Below are 25,053 nucleotides of genomic sequence, written 5' to 3'. Positions count from 1 at the left end.
ATTTTTGATGACTTGTATATTGTAAGGTGCCTGTCATTTTAATACGATACCCAATAATAGAAGATAATGAATAAGTTGCCAGTGGATCTTTTCCCTCAGGATGACGTTACAGGGGCAGTTAATTAGCTACAATATGCAAATACTATAAGAGATTTCACTTCAAAGTACTCTATTGTTATTTTTTATATATACACACACACACACACACACACACACACACACAAATACATATGTTTCATGTGTGCGTATTTTTAAAATACTGGATAGAACTGAATTCTTGCCGTAATTTTAAGATGCTAAATATACAGAACTGTTTTGACAATGCTTAATATTACTGATAATCATTATTTCCTTTTTGTTTAATTACATACTTATACAGATGCCTGATTAAAGGACGTAATTAAAACACAATGGCTAACTTCAGGGTTAAGTAAGAAATTGGGTGTAAACAAAGAATCATCATTTGAATAGTAGGCGTTGGCGCCCCAGGCTGCTCTTTGCAGCGGGGACTGTCTCAATTATTCTAGATCCCAATGAACTATGAGGGGACTCGATTCTGCTCACGTTTCTTGAGCCAACCCAATGTGCAAGGCCCCGAGCTAGCCAGTGGGTTTAAGGGGAAAGTTGTACTATTTTATCTAACTTTATTCTCTCTTCTCACTCCAAGGAGCAGTTGCCTGGGAATCCGCCCATTTTTAAAAATTCAGTGTAGTCTTTTTCTTCCTCCTCTGCTGTAATAAATTCACATTATTTACCATGAGCTGCATTCAGTAGGAAAAAGCCAGAACACTGGGCCAAGGAGCCCCCAGGGCCTTGCATTTCATGGCTTGCCCAGTAGAGCTGCCATAAAGCATCACGTGGGCACCACACGCATGCTTCGAGGTGACACAAAATTGCTGTGTGGGATCCCCTTTGTGTCAGGACCGCGACCCTGATATTACAGACTGAGGTGTATTTAATATTATGATATACTAATTTTAAAATACTTAAAATAAACATTTTCATTTCCTCTAGAAAGAATCATCATGGGGCAATTGAGAAAATTCCATAAGCAAATCTGGAAATTTATAATGAATGATTCGGGAGTACTGTATTTCTTCCGGTTGAGGTTGGAAAAGGTAGTGGGGTTCAGGTAAGGTTTTATCCAGCCGTTCCCTCACTATTACTCCTCTAACCCTGGGAGGACTGAAGCACTGGTGTTGGCCTCAACCAGCGAAGGAGCGTTCGGTGGAACACGCTCTCTTTGGGGACAAGGCACTTCCATCTAGAAGCTGAATCATCACCTGAGCAGCTTCGAATGCCCATCTGATTCCCTCGAACTTCCTCCTCCAAACCTTCTTCACACCTTACCTGAACCTGTGTCCCAGGGCCTACCTGTGCAAGTGCGCTGTGCCAAGCACCACGCAAAGGACAGTCATTATGGTCATCCATTAGGTGGGAGAATGACGTCTCTGATCGCTAGTGGGGGCAGGACTGTGTCTAATTTTTTCCCCTCATGTCTTTGATTTCCCTACACTTATCAGGTCTTCAGAAATATTTTCAAACTAAATAAATAAAGTTATTCCTCTCCTGTAGGTGAATGTTATGCCCCCTGTAGGGGAATTTTGCATGGCTTTTTGAAATAATGCCGTTTAATTTTTTCCCTGTGATATCACCATGATGCTTGATACAATGCATCACGGAAATAGACTCTCATCACAGTTTCAAGTTCACAGTCCGCACAAATCCATGGTAGTAGGTCAACATGTCTCTGTGGCAGATGAATTAATTCTTTTATTTAGAAAAGTAAGAAAAATTCTCCTTTAAGATACATTTTTCCCAAAGACGGGAAGAGAACACAACAAAAAGTTGAGTTGATTTAAGGTGGTGGCATTCTAAGTGATTTTTTCTGTTTTCTAGCTTTTCCTTACCACTGAAATAATTTTATAACAGTACGTAATCATCACATTAAAGTCGCTTCTGTATAATTTAAATTTACTTTTACAATGTGTTTACAATGCCATACCAAAAAATGAAACAACAACTTCTTTTGTAAAGGTATGCTTTTTTTGGGGTGAGGAAGATTGACCCTGAGCTAACGTCTGTTGCCAAACTTCCTCTTTTTTTTTTCTCCCCAAAGCCCCAGTATATAGTTGTATATCCTACTTGTAAGTCACTCTAGTTCTCATCAGCATGGCTTGATGAGTGGTGTGCAGGTCCACATCTGGGATCTGAACTCATGAACCCCAGGCTGCCAAAGTGGAGCTCGTGATTGTGTGATTTAACCACTGGGCCATGGAGCTAGCCCCCAAAAACGTTTACATATAAAAGCTCAATGAGAGAGAAATGAATTTATTTTGTTTGGAAGTTCCATAGAGGCTGTCATGCACTGAAATTACCCACGAAGGTCAAATTAAGAGTCTTCAATGAAAGAAGCTTGTAGAAGCCGTGAGTTCCACAGAAGAGCAGAACAGCTAACCAAGAACACAGACTTTGGCGCCAGGCTGCCTAGATCCAACTGTCCTGGCACTTACTAGTTGTGTTTTGACCTTGAATCAACTACTTCACCTGTCTGCCTCAGTGCCCACGTGCAAAACGAGGACCATAATAACAATAGTACCTTCTTCATAGGGTTGTTGACTCCTAAATGGCAGCTTCATGTCAGCTCAGTTTTGATGACTTCTAATTTTCTTGTCGGCACTTTATAGAACTATTTCCTGTAGTTTTTATTTCTTTTTCTTTCTCTTTTAGTCCTTGTCCATACCCATAAATACTTTACCATGAACATCATATCCATGCATAGACGTTTTGGTCCCTGGCTTTTAAAATTATGCTAAGCATTTGCAGGTTTCACTAATATCACTTTTAATGACCAAAGGAACAAACAAATTATAACAGTGAATCAACTGAGTGAAAAATTAAATCTGTTTTTCCAATCACTATATTCATCGCCACAACTCCCCAGCAGTGTTCTTGTTTACTCGTGGGCAGGGCTGTCTCCCTGGCTGTCCAGGATGCACTGGGTTCTATCTCCTGTAATTCTTACTGCAATACTCTGGGGTTGATTGCATTATACTCCCCACAGGACAGGCGAGGACACTGCAGCTTGAACGGTAAAGGGACATGCTTAAGGTGACACAGCTAGTGAGTTTTGGAATGAGGACTCAAACCACAGGTTGGTCTGACCCCAAACTACACTGCATGTGTACCACACACACACATACACACACCATTTTCACACTAGAGAGGGAGCAGGCTGCAAGAGTGATGAAAATATTACTCTTCCCACAGTCCAATTGTTATTAGATCGTAAACATAACAGAGAAGTTGCCTATTTTCTTTTTTTTTTTGCTTTCTTCTACTACTTCCATGTCTTTTCCTTTTTTAAATCATTTTTTCTTCCAGAATATTGCTCTACTCTTACACTTAGTGTAATTGTTTCTTTCTTTTCATCATTGTTTTCACTATCTTCTTAAAATTGGTGTGCACCAAATAATTTTTCCTTGTTGTTTTAATAAAAGTCTAGGTTTCCCAGCCCTAGCAATCAGGGAAATCCTTACCATTCTATGAACATTATATTTAATATTTTCACATGTATCGTGGGCCACGAGGTAGGAAGTAGCCCATGTCTACTGCAGTAAAAAGACATTTATTATTATAGAACCACTGTTGGCAGCTCAGCCCGTGAGAGAGAGCTGGAAGTTGTAACGGGGGGGGTGAATGAGATGTGGGAACACGATGAGGATGAATACTTGGGGTCTTGAGTCCAAGTTAACTGGTTTAATTAAGCACTTAGGTTAAAGAGATCATGGTTCTAATTTAGTACAACCAGCTCACATGTATCATGTGCCTGACATATATCGCATTGAATAGGTGTTGGGGAGATAGAAAAGTATATCTTGCTCATTCTGTTAGAAAGGTCGTGTGCTTTGGAAAGGTCTTCCTCTGCAGCACGTTTTTGCTTTAATCCCAAGAAACTGCAGGAATCCCAGAGGCTCATTCAAATGTTTTGTCTAGCCTATTCCATAAAAGCAAATAAAAGATTTGTTGCATAATTTCTATAAGTGAGAATGTCTGGTTATAATGAATCACTTTTAGGCTATCTACTGGGATTGGATGGAAATGGGTAGGGAGAGGTTGACAGAAATGTGTCTCAGTTTGAAAGAGGGTAGAGGGGAGGTGGCTAGAAAAATCCGGTTGCAGGACAAGTGTAAGGACAAGACCAGTTCTCCATAGGAGTCCCTCTGTCAGTTGCAATAGCAAAATACAAAGTAGCAAGAATTGATACTAAAGACTATAAATACCATCTCTTCCTTGACTGTTCTGGTTTTCAAAAACAGAGAGACAAGAAATGCACTTTCTTTACTTTTTAAATGGTCATTACCTTTACCCAGGGACAGCACTTAGGGCAAAATGAAATGTGCAATAAGGAGTATTTCTAAAGAGCAGGAATGGAAGTGCTTGGAGAAAGAACGGCACAAACCCATTTCATTTCTGAAACTCAGAAGCAAATGAAATCAAATTAAATAGTGGGCTGAGTCTCATTCTTCTAATGCAGCTCTTGGCTGGGCAAGGGTGGGAGGTGTACCCAGGGAGTAGACTATGAAAATGGGTACATTTCCTCCCAAGACTGTGTCACAGGATGAAAATGCTAAACAAAAATTTGAAAGCACAGGAAGTCAAACCCATCAAGACTATTTTCTCATCCAGAAAGCCTTTCTCACAAGAGGTGCAGAAAGCAGGGACCAGATAGAAATGGAGACGGTCGAACTGATCCCATTTTCAAAATCTCTGAAATAGTGCTTGCCTTTAATTTGATTGGGAAAATGTGATTTATTAATAATACAGCAAATGGCATGGAGACAGCCTTTCATTTTCAAATATGCACTGCTGTGGTTTCACAGCACATAAACATTTATGGCTGGACGTAAAAGATCTCGGTGCCTGAGAACTGAAATACTGAAGCATTCACTGATGCCTGAATGGGAATGACCCAATGGGCCAACGGAATCTCTGTGTTCCATGCATTTATTTTAATAACACATCAGTTATAGAACAGAGAGTAAGAAATAGGAGGGACAAGCCCGAATCCTGTAAGTTGGAATGAGGTCTGTTAAACAGACTCTCTCTTCCCCCAGATATCCACAAGGCCAACTGGCCATCCTCCTCCAAGTCTTTGTTCAAATGTCATCTTCTCAATAAGGTCAAACCAACCATTCCTATCTACCACCCATCGATGTGTGTTGATTCCCCTTTACACAGCTTTTCCTTTTTTTTTCCTTTTATTTAATAGCACTTGGACCCCTAACATATTATAGGTTTGTTTATTAAGATTATCAATTGTCAGCTTCTTCCTGTTACAACATTAAGTTCCATGAGGGCAGGAATCTTTTCCTGTTTTTATCCCTAATACTCCCAAAGCCCCAGAGTAGTGACTGGCCCACTGTAGGATATTCAGTAAATATTTGTTGACTGAACAAACATCTATTCAAACAGGAGTAGGACCTGACAGTAACTTTTTCTTTTATCTTTTGAATGATGACTGGCTCTTGAAAACCCAAACTCCTGTCCATTCTCCCTCGCTTGCTTTTATGCCAAATATTTCAATTATATGTGATATCTAAATCAGTGTCTTTCACCTTTATGATTCCAAGAGTAAGGATTCCACAATGAAAACGGTTTTTGAATAGCTGACAAACAAGTATGGTACATGAACGCAGAAACTGGAGGAAAAAAGCCGGGCACTAATCATTCATTTTGATTTAGCAATTGTTGACCCTTCAGAGCACAACTTTTTTAGTCCCAGCCAACTGGGAGCACAGAAGAATGGCTGTGATCTGGTTTGCTTTTACCAGTTTAACTGCAATCATCAGAGAAGAGCAGAGTGCACCAAGTCAGCTTTTCTGCACTATTTGCAGCCACACTCTCCCTTTCAAAGCACAAGAAGAGAGCTTCTGCCCCAGTTAAATTCCTGCCTTTCTGAACATGCCTAATAAAAAGACACTTTTTAGTGTTGGTCTCTACACTCACTTGTTGCCCGGTAACCAGGAAGATGGACCCTTCCTTTCCATGTACCACTTGTCGGTAAATGTGGTCGAGAATTAAGAGCTCACTCCAGCAGTTCTGCAGCAGCTTCATTTGGTCATCCACCTGCAAAAGAAATAGAAAAAAAACGACCCTGTTATTCACTACGTTTTTGCTTTTGCGTAATTTTTGTTCTCCATGAGACGGCTTACTCTCAGCAAGGAAATCTCCGCCGATGGTCACCAAAGCACGGCTGCTCAGAATTTGCATCACGGCTCCTGAAAATCACTATTTTCATTCGGACAAATACTTTTTCTAGGCCACATATAAATACTTCAGCCTAAGTATTTATAATCAATGAGCTGCTAGGAAAAGGTCCTCCATTAGCCTCGTCTGTCTAACATTAATAGAGCGATTGGAGTCTGCTTGTGGGAGGTGCGGGCGCCTCAGCCTGTCCTCAGGAGACCCATTAGAATGACCCCACAGAGCCCGTGCTTATGTATCTAGAGGCTAGCACATTGAACCAAAGATGAAATAGTATACAGATATTAGCAAGTTGCCAAACCAAGAGGATTTATATAAAAGAAAATCAGTCTGAACGCCCAAATGACTTGGAGATAAAGGCACACTGCCATTATCTGTCATCAGCGTTCACTGAAAGGCCAAACTGTGCTAGACTTTGAACAGAACGATCGCCAACCATGGTCTGATGCTAACCTACACTTGCTTTATGATTTGGTCAGTTTTCTCACAAACTCTAAACTTCAGTTTCCTTATCTGAAAAAGGGTCAATGAGAATAATTCCTTCCCAGGACTGCTGTGAGGATTCACATGAAAAGTGCTGTGTCATAGTGGGCATTTTATCCATATTGCATCTTGCTCTCCAGAGGACTACATTCTTCAAAGACAAAACCATACCTAGTTCAGGTACAGTCCACGTATCCATGGTCTAAACGTGGAGAGCATCCTGGTCCATTTCTACAGCCATTTGTAAGAGTTTATTCTTCATTTTGTAATGTATACCAATCAAAGACCTTGGTGTGCCTAAGTGCGGCGGGCACGTTTAGACATACACTACGTATTTATAAAAATAACACCTGAGGTTGATACGTCGTGTAACAGTTTTTAAAGTTTCTGTGTATTGTTTTAGGTTTGATTTGCAGAACATGCCTTTGAAGTTAGCAGAACTGGTATCATTATCTTCCATATTCACAGATGAGAAAATAGGGTCTCAGAGAGGTTAAGTGGTATGCCAAAGATTCTTTCTCTCGCTCAAGCTCTAGGCTTTCTCCAAATTACATCAAGACGTGCTAGAATTCTCTAAACTGAATTAATTTAACTCCCTTTTATCAAATTTATTTCTAAGTGGCCATTCAACGGGACTCTGGCTAGTTAGATGAAGTTTCCACTCACGCATTAGTAGCGATAAGACCTTGTGGCTGACTTTATTTCTGTGAGTCCAGAACAGAGCAAACGTCTCAAGAAAGCACAGAACTCAGAGTGAAAACAAGGATTCAAGGCACAGTTCTCTACTTCCTGGGTATGAGAGCTTGGCCCCGCCACTTAATTCTCTGAGCCTCATTTTCTCACCTAAAAATACGTGATCATTCTTGTCATGAGGATGAAATGAGATAGTGGATGGGAAATCCCCTTTGCAGAGTGCAAAACAAAACACAAATGAAGGAACAACAACAGACAGAAGGCTCCCAAGTGGAAGACCGTATTAATTCTGTTTAGAAGGAAAAAAAGCAATTGTAGAGATCAAAGCTACAATCAGGCTCTGTGACCGAGAAAAGGCATCCCCAATCATCTCCATCCGGAACATTTGGAACCAGTATGTCTGTTCTGACCAAAAGAATTTTATTCATTAAGTAAACAGATATTTTTAAGAGCCAGTTCTTTGTTGAGTGTCAAGTGCCAGGTCTGGAAATAATGGTGAATCAGGTCAACGCAGTCTTCACCTTGTGAAAATTACTCTTGTTGGGGACAATGCTCACCAAACACCAGTCACTGGTCTAGTGAGTGTAGGAGCTCACACACTTTCTTGGGCAGAAGTCTCCAGAGTGTTGTGGATGTTACAAGTCAGGCTGTGGGCAGCAGCTGACAGAGATCCACCTAAACATTCTCCACAAACAGTTGACACAAGGAGCTGTGGCCAAACGTCTTAGCAACATACACGTCATTGCATGCAGAGAAGATTCCAGAAGTGTCTCTCTCAGATGCTTGTGGTGATTTCAGAATGAAGCACACTTTGCTCTCCCGGGTTTTAGCATGTTCTCGTTCCAGCGGATACACTCACCGTTTTTTATTTCAAAGTTTTCAGTTCATGATGAGAATTTGGTTCCATTGCACATGTTTTTCTGTCATGTGAAGCTTTAGTTATTTATCTAACGTTCTTTTCAGGGAAGCCTAAAATACCATACTTTGAGATTGTCTCCCCAGAAACAATTACCATGCACGTTAACACTGCAAATAATTTCAAGACAGAAGTGGGAGGACAGACTCCTCAAGGTGCATTCATGGACATCTGGAGGGGATTCCAGCTTAAGAATCTACCTATACACCAAGAAAATTTATTATTCCCATTTTGCAGGTGGAGAAATGAAAGAGCTAAGAGATCATCTGCTGGCCACATAGAAAAGGAGACAAAGTGAGTGAAAACTGAAAGAAGCTTATTTTCTAGACACATCTCACTAAGGGTTCTACCTCTTCATTCGCATTTGACGGTCGCCTGTCCTTCATATGTAACACCGCAGAAATGCTATGGGAACTGAGTTTGCCAGCATCAGGGCATGCTCAAATTGTCAGTTAAGAATCTTTTTCCTGCCTTCTTTTCTTTTTAAAAGAAAAAGAATCCTTTTTTATGTTGAGGATACATTTCCAAATAAGGTTATTGTTTTGTCTCATGTCCCGAAAAAGAATGGGGTATGTCATTTTCAGAACTTATTCCTGACTTTGTGCGTGTGTTTGTGTGTGTGTGAGAGAGAGAGACAGAGAGGGCAGAGAGAGAGAGAGAGGAGACAGAGAGGCAGAGAGAGAGAGAGAGGGAGGGAGACAGCAGACGATAAACTTTACTCAGCAATGAACACGCCAGTAACTTGCATCTGACGGTTCCCACATGTGCTCGCAGGTCTAGCCCCACAGCTGGCCCTCAATAAAGACTTCTTGACTGATTGTAATTTTAACACCCCTCCTGAGCAATTGATTCCTTGTTTTAACACTCTCCAAGGAGGCTTTCCATGCCAACATTCCCTTTCATTATTTTCCATAATTGATTATGTAATATTTTATGTTATCTTGAGGTTGGCAAGTATGCAGCTTCACAGTGCTTTGGGTGAGAATTTTTATGTAGCTCTATGAATAAAAGGACAGGGTAAATTTGACGATCGACTTGTTCCTTATCTCTAGATAAGAAATGTTGGCAATTTTGAAGATATTTTTCTTTAGAAAACAGTTATAGGGGAGACGGGGTGGAGGGGAAGAGGAGAAAAATAAATCTACTACGTTTGAGCAAACTTTCCAGGTATTAATGCTGTCAATAAACAATTTAAGGTGACATTTAGGGAGCCCAGAAGGGGGACCAATGGAATATAATTTCCATTATCTATCAAAACCTCTCACTAGTAGTTAGCAATACCGTCTCAGATAATCCTGCGTTGTCAGTTGTAATAAAAGGAAGGACTTATCTCAGAAACCTAGTTACTCATCAGGGGAACTATTTACACTGATATTCTAGATGAGCACGTAAGGGAATACAAGCCTCATATTGTTATGAAGCAGAACTTCCCACAACCCAGAAGGTTAATCATTAGAAACTTGTGCTTTCTCACAAGAACAGTGAATTTGGCAAACAATTAGAAGAAGAAAAATGTGTAGATATTTCTCAGGCCCACATTTAACTTGTCAACACCAGTTTTCTTGGCTTCTCCTCTTTCCCTTCTAACAGCCCAGCAATTGACCTGAAATTTCACTTTCCCTCTTGCCGGAGCATTTTAAAATTGACATCGTGAAGCCTTGTGGTTAAGCTTTCAGCAAGGTATTTTTAGGAAAACATTCCACTGACATGGACAGGAACCCAGTTCTTATTCCTGGTCATTAAGTCTGGGGTGCCAGGCCTTGTGATAGAAACTTGCGGGAAAACGGAGATGACTAAGAGGCGATCCCTGCCTTCCAGAAACGCCCACTCAAAAGAGAGGAGACAGAGGTGTAAATCCATTATCATGATCCCATGTGCACAAGGAGCCGGGAGCAACTTATCCTGCTTCATTTCTTGGGGAGACCCTTGGGGGTCACAGAAGCTTCTGAAAAGGATGTGCTTAGGCAGAACTGAGTGCTGTAGACCAGTTAATAAACTCTTTTTTTTCTCTCAGTAGCTCCTGTTAGAACAACTTTTGGAACAGAGTATTTAAAAAATGTTACGAAGAGTCTTCAGAATCATTACAAATAAAGTCCAGCTACTATTATTGTTTTTTTCATTCTGGCCATAAGAAAAAAAAAAGCCTGGAGGTGGCCCTCCATTTTTTTATACTTCCTTTTGCGACAATGATGACATTACAAAGCTATATTCAGAAGCAAGGAGGGAAAAATCAAAATCCAAACAGCTCAAAATCAACTTACCAACTCTTACTAAGCATCTGCTCTGGGCAAGGCAGACTCAGAACTGCTTTAATCGTTGACTGTTTTTGTAAAGAACACTGATGATTATCTGCAACCTCTATAATAAACTGCTACAAAGTCCAAGAAAAAATGATTTCACATTAACAATGATTAAACAAGCATTCAAAACAATACTGTACAAGAGAAATAACAGCCAGTAAAACTCCCCTGTCAATTGTGGCAATACCCAGGAGATTTATGACCACCAGTTCTTCCCTGCTCTGAGATAACTGACGGGATTCCAGGGTCCTTTCTAGCTGGGTTGCTGTTTCATAATACAAAGACCTGTCTGTCAACACTCAGCCAGGAAACTGAGCTATGCTGGCCCCTTTCTATGTTTCTCCAATGGAGCAACAAAGGATTTTTTTCCTCCCCCTGGGATCTAAACTCTCTTTTAGGTGAGGGAAGTAGGGGGCAGAGGGGTTTAAATGCATCATATCTGCTCCTTATTTCCATTCCCACTGACCCATCTGATCTACACTCATTTCACCTCCCCTCTAGGTCATGACCAACAGTCCACAGACTCTAGGACCAAGCTAAGTCTGTGTGCTTCTCATTCTGATTCATCATGTACACAGTCACTAGAATTATCTATTTCGGTCATGCTATTCCTTTGGACACAAACCTCTTCCAAATTCTCTAGATTTCTACCAGATCTGACCTTCCTAAGCAGTGTAGGCTGGGAACAGGCATTGATCTGTGTGCCTCCTGATCCTGCAGCCTGGGGTGGCCTGGGGCCAACAGAAACTGAGGAAGTAAGGGGAGGTGGTACGTGGCTGTAATGCAGCTGATATCCTTAGTCTCCGGGGAAGTGGGGCTACCTCAATCCTGCCCCACCTCTGCATGATTAGGTATAAGTGAAAGAGTAGAACAGGGGCTGGGAAATGAACCAGAGAGCTGTCAGCAGAGGGAGGAGAGAGAAGATAAAACAGACCAGCCCTCTGCTGCTGGACACCTCAATGCAGAGTCGGCAGAGGTGGTGGGAGGCCCCAGACCTCAGACGTCCTGAGAGAACCACTCTGTACCCAAGGGTCCAGCAGCGGGCACTCACAGCCGTGACGGGTCAGCAGGAACAGGGGCAACGAATCCTGTTCAAGAAGTCAGGGAAGAGTGTGATTGTGTTAGAGGCCTTCCATCAAAAATTATTAAATTTCTGGGCCAGCCCAGTGGTGCAGAGGTTAAGCACGCACATTCCGCTTGGGCGGCCCAGGGTTCGTGGGTTCGGATCCCGGGTGCGGACATGGCACCATTTGGCAGGCCATGCTGTGGTAGGCATCCCACATATAAAGTAGAGGAAGACGGGCATGATGTTAGCTCAGGGCCAGTCTTCCTCAGCAAAAAGAGGAGGATTGGCAGCAGTTAGCTCAGGGCTAATCTTCCTCAAAAAAAATAAAATTATTAAATTTCTTTCACAGTCTAATGCTTCCAAAGGTAACTTTCATTTATCCAGAACATTCATATGCCTTATTTCCCAGGGATGCTGAATTCAATATTACTTTATAAAAGGTGTGCTAAGGCCAGATATTCAATGTTAATGTGAGATAATTACATAAGTGAGAGACATCTTTGAGGTTTGGAGATAAGACTGTGTAGTGTATGTAAGTGTTCAACATCACTGTTGAGATACGTATTATCTCCAGACAACATAATGTAATCTAGCCGATTTCTTTCCAATAGAATTGTAGCTACATTCTTAGAATTTGTCAAACCAAAGGACAAATTTTTCCCAGCTTTTACTATTCTTAGCCACATTTCAAAAAGCTTCCTGTTGAAATATCGATTAATTATACGCTAACAATACATTCACGGTATTTGGGGGGTCAAATAGGAATGTCCACGCAGCTGACCTGGTTGTCTCTTCTGTTTGGGTTTCTATGTACAGCTCACAGAATTCATGCAGTCTGATCCAGGTGGGCACTAAACGGCGGTGAGACTATTTTTCCTTGTGGCTCATGGAAACAGTCACATTCCATGGCCTCCAAGCCAAAGCATCTACATATGTACAGAGATGGGAAGAGCAGAGGGTTTCTGCCACTCGTGGAAGGTTAGCCATGTCCGTCCTTCAACTCACAGTTGCTTTGACATGACAATTAGCATAATAGCCATGATGCTTCCATAGGATGCAAGCTTTTGCAAAGTAAAGAAGATAATAATTAGTTTATTGATGAAATTTGTGGCCAACCCAGCCCCAGATTTTGTGAGACTAGTATTTAAAAGGACGGTTTGCAGGAGGCCACGGTTAACCTAGGAGTCATTTATCTCATCAGATTATGGACATATCCCAATCAACAACAAATCAAACAATATATATCGGTGCTGGGTGCCGTTGAGATGTGAATGAATGTAAGACCTAGTTCTTAGCCTCAAGGAACTCACAAATGAATTGAACTAACAAGACATATCCACGCAAAACAATTAGGGTACAAGGTAGCGTAGAAAGTGTAATCTCTGTGGATCCAACAATGAGAAAAGGAATATGTATATATATATGTATGTGTGTATGAGTATATATATATACATAAAGACGAATAAACGTCGAATAATGAAATAAATGAGAAAATGCGGATAAAGTGAAAATAAAGGTGGGAAAATAAGTCGAAGCCAAGAACAGGCTCGTCCCCAAAATAAGCTCCATTAGGGTCGGTTCAGTTGTTGGAAATGGACCTCAATTTGGCACCTTGTAGCCAGAGCACCATTATTAAGTGAGTTTTAGTAGACAGGAGATAAATTTCAGCAGTTACTTGCAAAACAGCTTCTCCCGGTACTGGACTCCTAAGGAATTTCCCTGTGAGTTTTCAAAGGGGATTCTAGAAGCCGCATTCAACTAGGCCCTAACAACATCCTCACAGTAGACACAATATTCAGCTTCACACAGTGTTCTTTTTAAAGCTGATAGCGATGTTAAGAGGGGCCGAGATAATTTGGTGCTAGAACACAACTTTCTGATGGTCTGCTTTCCAAGGATAAACTGAGACAATCTAGAAGTGAAGAGGACGCATATATTTTAGGTCCTCTCATTAACGGCATATTGCAGGCCCGTTAAACACCATAAGGGACATATATGGGCTTTGCGGCTCAGAAACCTGGGTTCCTATCTTGGCACTCTTCGCCATGTAACTTTGGGCAAAGAATTCAAACTCCTTCAACCTCAGCTGCTCTCACAGCCACTGTTTTTGTTAAACGAGATCAATGTCAACGTGCCCAGCTCGGTGACTGGCACATAGCAGACACCCTATTAATGGTAGTTAAACCTACATCTAAATAAATAAAAGAAGGCAAAATATAAGAGGTGCTAAACGAAGTACAAAGGAAAAAATTTCAGGTGATGGAAAAGGTTGATGAACGAGAAAAGAAGTATTTTAAGATAGATCAATGTGCAATATTTTCCAGTGCTTTCTCTTGCTGGGTGGTGTTTCATTTATGCCCACTACCTGTTTCCTCTTTGCTAGTTGAGAAATCTCCTATGTACAATTAAAGCAGTATTTCTCACGTGTCTGACCCAGCAGATATGATTCAAACAATACGGACAAAACCCTTTAAACATGATGTATTTCCTTTGGGCTTGGTTGGAATGTCCAGAAAACATTTATGAATATGATTGTCATTTTTGGAATAGGGTAATGGGGTTACGTTTGTAATCTTCATTTTCCAGATACTGCCTTAAAGGCAACAACGCCACCACCCACAGAATTCCAGGGATGCAGCGGGCCCATCATCTGGACATCAGCGACGAAAGAATGAATTAAGGAAGGTTTTTCTGGCTGCCTTATGCCTTGTGAAATGGACACACATGCAGTCCTTGGGATACCAGGCTGGAGAAGAAGGGGAGAAGCCAGGAATATTCTACTGAGCGAGCTCAGTGACTCTCTTAAGGTCTTAATGCAACTTCTTCCTTTGTAGACTGCATTTTGAAGCCAGAAAAAAAAGCTTTTAGAGGCTAAAATATCCTTGGGTCCTTTTTGGCTGGCTGCTTCATCAGGCAGTTGGCCAAAGAAAGGAGGAAAGAACCCAAGAAGCCTGAATATCACTCACCAAAAATACAACTGAAATTAGGGCAGAGGCAAAGGAGAGGTCCCTAAGGACCGCTCAGTGATGGGAATTCGCTGGGTACAAAGGCTCCCGGGAGAATGCCAGTTCCCCAGGGGCACATGGAGGACCTATTTCCTTCACACAATTCATTCTCCCTGAAGGGCACAGTGCTAAGTGTGTGGTCAGTCTCTGCCTTCAGAGATCCCAGAAATGGATTCATAGAAAGTGGTGGCCATTGAGGATAGAGCTCCAGGAGGCAAACGTTCAGCCCCCAGTGCAGGATGGTTATTTCTAGGTAGACCAAACAATTTTTGCTTTGTGAAAAATCTCTCCGTAGTGTATACTGGGAAATATTCATTTGAGTGCTCTAAAGATAGCGTGTTCACCACGCTAATAGCTCCTATGTAATTTCCTGTCTCGGGCACTGTGACGGGCACCCCGTCCCACTGCCTGACTTGAGGCCACCCCCAAACTGTTATATTCTGAGTCACACCCTGATCCTGGGCTGACAGTAGGTGCCTGACTAATATTTGCTTGATGGGTGCTGAAAGGACCTAGTAATCACCTTTAGTTCAACAACTTCATTTTACAGAGAAAACTCAAGGCAGGTGAGCTGGGATTTATAGAATAAGGTGAGTCAGGTACCAGAAAGGGATGTGAATCCAGGTGTTCCAAATCCTAGCCCGGCACTCTGTTACTATTCCTTTTTCCTATAGGAAGAAAGAACCATCTTTCTATTCTTTCCCTAGAAGTTTATTTTTTTAATACCATGTTGCCTGAATTTCTTTCCTGCAAGGAAATACATTAATGGTAATTTAATTCATCTATCTGAAATGTAAAGAAGTTTGTGATTTGAGAAATAAAGTCCCTTAGAAATACAAAAGCATAGATACCAAATGATAGAACCTTGGAATTATCTGGACATAAAATCTAGATAGATGCTCGTTCCTATTTTGGGGGAAAGACTCTGAAGGTGACTTGGACAATGGATGAACTAAGACCCAGCATTTACTTAATCCCAAGGCGATCCATTTTGGGCCCCAAATGAGGTAGGAATGAGATTCTTCTGGGAAAACTAGAATCATGATGGAGAAGGAACCTACAGAAAAGATGACGCTGTCTTCCTATTTTTGAAAACCCAAAAACTATTGTATAGGATATGATTGACTAGATTTTTCTCTCAAGACATTTAGGCAAATAATTTGATCTTGGGGCCTTTTTCCTACATGTAACTTTATCAGGATGTGTCCCTTTGGTTACAACAGAATGGGGGGTGCTTGGCCAGTAGCCCATGGGAAGCCCCTTTCCTCCAATGTGCCCACTGAAGCAAAATCTAGGATTACTTCCCCTCAAACCTTTCGGCCCTGCACCTCTGCACAGAGATGCACTTGGCTTCTTGGTGCCTGTGTGTCATCACTGAAGGACAGGGGAGCCCCTTCCTGGCCTGGCCCCAGTCCCAGAAGACCCAAAGATGAACTGAGTTGTCACCTAAGTCCTGGTTGTGCATGCCTCTTCCTACAACTGCTTGCAGCTGGGAAGGGTATAGGACTGCCCAGCACACCAAAGGGCCCCAAACCAAAAGCTAGGGACATGATTATCATGGAAACACTATTCACCAATATGGGCACTAGCTTTGACCAATTTTTTAGTTCCCCAATTTCGCCAGTTAAAAGGGGAAAACATCCTACACAAACTGCAAGGTCACGATTTTGGGATCAAAACCACCCGAGCTAGATTGGTAGCAATTCCGTGCCCAGCTCTACTGCACTTGTGTATGAGGAGGGTGCACCATACAGTGTATTTCCCATGCCTTCTACTTTCCCATTCTTTCTATTCCAGAGTCAGGTTTGAAAGCGTGCGGGCTATGATGCTGCACTGCCCATCCCCCTGCCACCACCCAACACATGCTCCCTACACTCGCTTTCTAAGACAAGGCACTGCCCTATTGAGTCTGGCTCCATGAGGCCATGACTCTATCAGGCAGCCGCAAGCTAATCCCTTTATGTCTTCCACTTTTCTAGAGAATGCTTCCTTTATTTACTCAAGGTCTGTGAGGATTTATGCAGAACACAGCTATCCTGTACACAGAATAGAAGTCCCTGCAAAGATGCTGAGACGTGAAATGCAAGATATTGAGTTTCATTTTCCCAATTATTCCCATTGTAAGATGGGAGAGATACCCTTTGGATGGAAGGCGTGCTTCTCTAACGGAGGCTGGTGAGGGTCGGGGGGAAACGCATCCTCAAGAAAGAGAGAATTGTATTCATCTCCATTGCCTCTGGGTTTCACACAACAGAAGTAATACTCAATTTAAGTAATTTTGTTTGCATTTTATTCTAAGTATAGATCACACAGAAAATGGGTATAATAGTTATACGAAAATATTATTTACACTTTCCATATGTATACGCTGTTCTGTGAGGGAAAGCATCCTTCACAGAAAGAGGAAGAGCTGTGTTGTGTGGTTCCGTGTGTTTAGGGGCATCCTCATGGCTTTCTAGCACATATTGGCTCACATATACTACGTTCCTGACTGTTCGTTGACTTGCTGTGTCTACAGAGTGAGCTGGTGGGTTGTTTTGTTGAGTGGGCTGGTCAATTCATGTCAAACAAGAAAGTAATTCAGCCAACTCATTAAGTTAATTAATTTTTTAATTGAACTGACCAATGGTTTCCAGATTATGCAGACACAGGCCTAGAGATGGGCTGTTACAACACGTCAAATCTACAGAAGCTCTGTCTTGAGGCAGCTGCTCATACAATTAATACCCTATTGTATTTGAGTGTTAAGAAAGTAGCATTATGGTGTGGGTGGGGTCCTGATAATTGGAATAGCAAAGATGCAACAAGAGGAGCATACGGTTTTTAAATTAGTCTGTCACATGTCCTCATCTTAATGATGTTGGCCATTACACACAAGTTAGAAAGCAAAGGATTTCCAGGTCCAAAATGGAGCACTTTTCCTATTATTTCTTTATGACCAATTACAACCTTTCCCTGCCAAAAAATATTTTTAAAATCTTTCTTGACTATGATTCAGAAGCTAGAAGATACCAAATAGTAATCATAACTCACTCATAGGATAGAAGTCCTAAAGTATCCCAGCAATGCAGAACCAGCCAGTGCTCAAGGCTGGATGAGTTTGCACAGCACTGTCCTATCTTAGTTCCTTGGGGCCCATTCAGCTGTGTCTGAACAGCCTGCTCATTTGGCACTAGAGCCCCGAACATGGCAGATCAGACCAAGACACCTGGGCATCTTATTGTTATCTCAGTTGCTCAAAGAGTGCTCCAACAGAGCCTGAGCAAGCGATAGACTGCATCCCCTTCCTGAATGTGACCTCCTGCCTTCACAAAGGTGGGGGGCATGAGAGGTACAGCCCAAGGTGTGGAATCTTGCAAAGATCTAAAGAGGCTATTTTTCATGTGAAAATAGTTAGATTTCAACAATCTAAGTGGTATTTCACAGAGTGCATAATTATACATCCTAGCTGTACGTCCTTCTAGTTCTTCAATGTGAGTCACCACCACAGCACGGCAACTGACAGACAGGTGGAATCTACACATTTTTTTTTTTTTTAAATGGGAAATGTTTGCTTGTTGCTTGTTCCTACCTTATTTCTAGAATTCATATGGCCCATTACTTCAAGGTCATGTAAATGTCTTATGAGCCAGATTCACCAAGCACCACTTCCTCAGTGTTTCTGCGGTTAAACGATCATGCATAGCCAGGGATGGCAGTGAGTCTAGATAATAAGGTACACAGGGTGACTCCTGGGCCCTAAAGATCACATTGGGAGGGTATCTTTTAATTTAGAAATGAACTTGGGTAACATCAATGTTACAAAAACCATCTGCCTAGATTCCAATAAATTGAATCCCTACGTTGAGCACACTAGATTTATAAACACTACGGAAGAAAAACAAGACTGCCCATTGTAGAAAAGCAACTTATTTGTTTTAAAAGCTTTTCTTCTGAGCAACAGATAAACGAGTAGAAGACTGTAACACTGGGAACGGAAAGGACCTCCAAAGTGAGGATGTGAGGACGTCCACCTTGCCGTGGGTGGCGCCCCTGCTGGAATCCTGGGGCTCAGAAAGCCATCCATCTCCATTCGCACGCGAGCTCATCAGCTCAAGGAGGAAAGCGCCAATGAGCTCTCAGATCAATATGGTGAAGGATGGAGATTGATCTCATCCCAGAGTGAGTGCATTAACGAGCTCTTCTGTATGACCTTTGCCCTATGGTACAAATTAGACTCCACCACAAACCACATCCTTGAATGAGGATCTTTGGTCTTTGCTCGCTTTTAATAAAGCACACTGCAGGCAGACCTCAAAGATGACTATCAAAAAATACAGTGCATCTTTTGTATAACCCAGGAGGTCTTACAGAATTAGTATAGTGTCTGAAATTATGGATAAGATAGCATAAATGCATGCTTTTAAAACCAAGGATATTCTTTTAAAAGCATGTTTCTTTGGTCACTAAAGGTGCTGGATATGTTTCTCAGCAGGAAGCCCTGTGAATGGCTCTACTTCATTCTCTCCTAAGAGTTCAGGGAGAGACAGTTGCACCCAAGATCCGTGCTTCTCAAACTTGACCGCAATTCACCTGGGAATCTTGTTAAAATGCAGCTTCTGATTCAGCCGGTCTGGGATGGGGATTCTGCACAGCTACCAAGCCGACCAGTGAGGCCAATGATGATTGCATATAGCACCCATTGAATAAAAGCTCTAGAAAATTCCAGCAAATAGATATTGCTCTCCACCCTGACCCCGCCACCCGTGCATTTGTGTGCACACACAGTCTCACCTCCCGCCCCCAACACTTTAGGTACAGGAATAAGGTACAAAAACAATACAATATGATGGCAAAGAGTAAGGGCTGTGGGATGAGACAGGACTGATGCAAACCCAGGCTCCACCAGTGGCCAACAGATGAGTGTGACCTTGGGCAAATAACCTAACTCCTTGAGCCTTATTTTATTCCAGCTTCAGTCAAATTCCAATTAATATTGACACCCCTGCCCCTTGTGGCAAGGGTTAATTGAGCTAATGTGTGCACAGAACTCAGGATAAGGCTTGGGCTCAACCAATAATAGCTATTGTTAGAGTTCATCACTGTTCCATAAAAGTCAGAGCTCGCCCTTCACCCTTCACTCACTTGACCCTTACAAAGCAGAGTTCAATACAAACTGGAAAATTCAAGAATAACACCAGGCTTTTGTTTAGACATGGTCTCCCCGCTAATTTTCCCACCTATTTTTGGGGCCAACCAGACAGAAACTAGCTGTTGGGAAGGCCCGGAGGGATCTTGACCTCAGAAAGGTGAGCACAGTGGTACCCAGCTGCCCCTAACAGCAACCCAAAGTGGTCAAGGTCCAGGGTTGCACCAGTCTAAGAGTGAGTTTGTGTGGGGAGGGGGCCAAGGCCGACACACGGGGAACGCCTGCGCCTGTTTGTCGGTGACCTACACACACGTCTGTGCTGCCCACGGCTGCCCTGGCCTCGCTGATTCTGCCAGCCCTGCCCAGGAGAGTCAGAGAAGCATTTCTGTTCCCCTCGGTGTCTCTCTTGACACTCCCACTTCCTTGTTGATTTGAAAATTCCAATTTAGGAATTGCATTCACTTGGCAAGAAGCTTTAATTCCGTACGAGAGAGTAAATACCCACAAAATTCACAGTATTTAAATCAGCGGTTTTCCAAGTGTGGTCAGAGGGTCCAGGAGGTTAAAACCGTTTTCTCCATTATTCTAAGATGTCACTTGCCCTTTTGACCCTCTACCTCTCACAACTGTACAAAGCTACAGGACGTAATGACGTCATACTCTGGTGGCAAAGAGAATGTGTACTTGTGTGTTTTAACCATGTCTCAGTTTCAACTCCTAATACATTCACATTGACAGTTAAAATGCACATTAATATCATTGACATATTAATGTAAATGGATTTCTGACAAGTTAAGAATTTTGTGGAGTAACAACTGAGTTCAAAACTTGGAGCTAGAGCTTATAAGAGGAAACAGTGACAAGTAAGGGGCAGGGAAGAGCTAGGGAGATGGACACATAAGTGGCACTGGGGGCTAAATGATCACCATTGTCCCAGACTTTGTCAGCTGGTCCCAATTTGAAATATCTCCACGACTACATTCAGACTCGTCAAAGCAATGGTTTTGAGTTTGGCGGTGGTGGAAAAAAACCCTAGATATATATATATATATATTAGCTAAAATAGAACAGCAAAATACTATAGTAATTTAGCAAAGAGGGTAATTAATTCCAGCCCGAGCAACCGAGGAAGGTTCTTGGAATTGGTATTTAAGCTCAGCCGTGTATAATAAATGCTGTGAAGGGGTATTTAAGCAAAGAGAACGAGGTGAGCCAAAGCACAGAGGTGTGAAGACTGCAAAAGAAGTAGAGGCAAGGATGGGTAGTGTAGTGTGTCTAGCCGGGGAGTGGGCTGTGGGGTGGGAGATGAAGAGATAATGATAACATACCGAGGAGTTTTAACTTTTTCTGTTCACAATGGAAAGTTGAGAGGCGATCAGATCAGAAAACCTAGGACAATCTCTGAAGGAGTGTGTTCTGAGAGTACAGGGAGGAAGGAAATTGAGGACTAAAGGAGGCCTTTTGGAGGTGATGCCGCTGGCGAACATTCACACGTTCTGCAAGCAATTCAGAATGCCGCTGTGAAGTCTGGACGGGAAGGCACGTTGTCACTGGGCTCGTGGGTGACATCACTAAGAATGTGCAGTGTAACAAGGTAAGGGCACCAACAGCAGAACTTGGAGAAAAATACTGTGGAGGTGTTGGATTTTGGAAGGAGGGGAGCCAGTGAAGGAACTTGAAAGGAGCGATCAGAGGAACACTGAGGGGTGACCGAGAAGTCTGTGCCACAGGGAGTCTCAGGGATGCCAAATGGAGAAGCTGAGCTCTGAGAGGCTGTGACCAAGGTCGGCAATACTGGTTAAGATTGGTGAATGTCATCCCTCATTAAGAAGTTGGTAGCACAGCCTCCTTGCTGGCCCGGCGTTAGAACGGCACGCACACAGTGTTGGCCATGGAGACACCAGGAAGCGGAGGTGGAGCAGAGGGCATAGGTACCGTGCTCAGAAAAAGCAGGATGGAGACAGGCAGGGAGACTGGTGAGGGAGGTGGGTGGTGTTTGTTTTTTAGGGCGGGCGCTTTGCACATACCCCTGGACTGACGGGACCTAGTGGAGTGGGAAGATTAAAACACGAGCGCTGGATCAAAGAACAGACAGAAGTGAGAGGAAACGGGATGGAGGTACAAGTGGGAAAATTAGGAGGGAGGGGACCCACCTCCCAAACTCCATAAGAGGCTGAGTGGGCAGTGAACTGAAAGTACAGATTTGCATCTTTCTTGAGAACACGGTTTGAGAGGAAGTGTGTACATGCGTGTGTGTGTGTGTGTATGTGTGTGTGTGTATGTGCGGGCGTAGGAGGGCGTGTGTGTTGGTGTAGGAGGGTGTGAGTGGTTGTGTGTATTGACAGAGGAAGGGTATGTATGTGGCTAAAACAGGGCAGACAAAAGTCAGAGCGAAAAGGCAGAATTCACGTGAATAAAGCCCCTTCAGCAACTACAATTGGCCTCCCCTTTGTTTATTTGTCCCCAGTTTTAACCCAGGTCAGGGTTACAGAGAGAAAAGGGGGTCCCCATTCGTGCGATTTTCCTCTCCTCGGAGGACCTCTATCCTTGCATTCGCCACATTGTAATGTAGTTATCTGAGTTTTTTAAATTTGTAAAAAAGTTTCCAGAACTCATTGTCTCCCCACCCTCATACCTTTCCATTAATAATAGACATAATTATTGGGCAGAAATAAGCCTTGTTTCACATGCTAATAAACGGAAGACAGACAGTCACTCACAGCAGTGAAGGAATCTTATTTGGCTCTCGGGTTCTTTTCCCTCTGCACCCTGACCCCCACCAGCACCTCCAGATCCTTACCATGGAGTTAGGTAGGCTGACAATCTCGCAACTCCTATCTCCTTCCCCCATCCTTCACAGTGACCTCGGACGAGGCAGCCTTACATCAGGCCCAAGAGAAATGGGAGAGAGTTACCCAGACAAAGGAAATTATCTTATAAGATCCAATTTAACTATGGAGCAGATATCAAAAGCCTATGAATAAACGTACTTGGTTTCAACAATAAATTGTGTTGGTCTTTAGCAGGTGTGTCTTTGTATTAGAATTTCCAAAATGTAATTCTTGCTTTGGTAATGTTGAAATATAACTTCAGGAAGAGCATTCCAGCACCTTCTCTCCTCACCCCCCCCCCAATAGCATTTGTATTTCTATTTTTACACATGGGCCTCCTCTTCTTTGCAGTTAGAGACCATTTCTAATTCATCTCTGTGTATCAAGGTTCTAGCACAATGCACTCTGCAAATATTATTTTATTTAATTTTAAAATACCAGGTAAGGTGTACACTGTCCCTATTTTATAGACAAGGACACGAAAGTTGAGTTAAATTACTTTCCTAAGGACACACGGCCAGCAAGTGCAGACTTGGGATTTGAGGCCAAGACTTTTGGACTCCAAAACCCGTCTAATTTCCACATCAGGAGGCCTCTGTTGTGATGAAAGGGAAGCAACTAGTTATCCGGCACCTTGCACTAAGCCAAAGTATTTGTTGAATGAATCAGATGCAGCACCAGAGATTTTGAAGCATCAATTACATGTCTGTCCCTGATCCTCCCCCGATTCCCGAGAGGAGGAGCCTTACTCCAGATCAGCAGTAACTCACACTGGAGCCTCCTCGGGGCAAAGCCTGGACACCTCTGCATGCCCATCCTCTTCAAGTCATTTGACCTGGCACAAAGCTGCTCACATTGTGGGCCTGTGACAGAATTCTTAATATATTAGATTTCAGCAATGTTCAACCGCAGCATTATTTGTGGCTGGAAAACCTGCTCCTCCTTTGTAAGTATGTTTGTTTTCCCATTACATTTTATATTTATGGGTATAGGACGCTTTGATACTGCATTTTGTTATGCCAAAAATGTTTATTGTTCTTGGATTATCAAATCAATGAATTAGAGAAGTTACTACAAAAGGATTAATGTGTCTTTACTGAAACTGCATGATGTAACTCATGATTCCCCAAGAATAATGGCAGATCTCTGAAGTTTACACAAATAAGAGGTTTGTGAGTTTATCTGAAAGTCTATACATGGGTATCATTTAGCTGTAACATGGAAAAATATTCCTAGAGATTCCATCAAGCTTTAAAATCACTGTTTATTCATATGATTTCCACCCTCCTCTGGGATTAATTCACCTACCTAAAGTTACTAACTATAAATTTATGGAAATATTATTCTCCTTATTAATCGTTATTGTTCTTTTTTCCCTTGATTCTGGGCTTCAGAAAGGAATATTATTCTTTTTTCTTTTTTTGCTGAGGAAGATGGTCCCTGAGTTAACATCTGTGCCCATCTTCCTCTATTTTGTATGTGGGATGCTGCCACAGCATGGCTCAATGAGTAGTGTGTAGGTCCATGCCTGGGATCCAAACTCGTGAACACTGGGCTGCTAAAGCAGAGTGCGTGAACTTAACCACTACGCCACTGAACCAGCCCTGGATACTATTAAAATAATCCTTGAACATATCCAGGGAACATACTTATACTCACAATATATAGTGGGTGGGATAACTGTGAGGTCTCTTAGAGGCTTAACCAGAGCGGAAGCAGAAACATTCCATTACTTGTACAGTTTAATCCTTGATTAGGCTAGTTTGCTAAATTATAAATGCTTTGTATAAGTTAGTCACAAAAATTATTTTTTATTATTTTAAACTACTAAAATTATTAATTATTTAAATTATTCTAAAAACATTCATAATCACTAAAATATGTATAAAATAAAATATATTCCTCGAGAAAGGGGATTTTGTTTGTATTCTTTGTGTTGAATCTCCAAGTCCTAAAATGTTAACTGACACTTGATAGGTATTGACTGAATAAAAGAAGGAATCTTAAAAGTGTCTGACCAGCCCTATGGTAATCACACGGCACATTGATTACCTCAATTGCGTAAGTGGAAGGAAATCTGGAGTTCATATTTCTTTGTAGGAACTCGTGGTTGCACACATGACCTAGTCTTTCATTACCCAGGGACAATTAAGAGGCTGTACAGGAATCCACAGAATGCATAAAAATTCTTATCACCTCACCATCTGAATTGGTTTGAAAACCATACAGGCTCACATATTTAAATTTTAAATTACTGAAACGTGATATGAAAACAGCGGAAACATCACAGGAGAAGTGCATTGAGACTCACCTAGATAACAAATGAGAATATTTGTTACTTAAGAAGAGGCAGCTGGAATGAAC

The 25,053-nt window shown here is 42.1% G+C and overlaps 1 protein-coding gene across 7 annotated transcripts in view; it reads right to left on the bottom strand.

The window, feature by feature from the left end:
• NR5A2 (nuclear receptor subfamily 5 group A member 2) overlaps nucleotides 1–25,053 on the bottom strand; it is a 131,783-nt gene that overhangs the window by 58,107 nt on the left and 48,623 nt on the right. For all 7 annotated transcript variants that reach the window (XM_008539655.2, XM_070602013.1, XM_008539657.2 and 4 more), the window contains exon 5: nucleotides 6,010–6,129. In XM_008539655.2, coding sequence (XP_008537877.2) covers nucleotides 6,010–6,129 — 120 coding nt within the window. The remainder of the gene's footprint in view (nucleotides 1–6,009; nucleotides 6,130–25,053) is intronic.

This window comes from Equus przewalskii, chromosome 31, assembly GCF_037783145.1.
Source record: "Equus przewalskii isolate Varuska chromosome 31, EquPr2, whole genome shotgun sequence".
NCBI classification, from domain to species: domain Eukaryota; kingdom Metazoa; phylum Chordata; class Mammalia; order Perissodactyla; family Equidae; genus Equus; species Equus przewalskii.
This window is presented reverse-complemented; position numbering and strand designations above follow the sequence as displayed.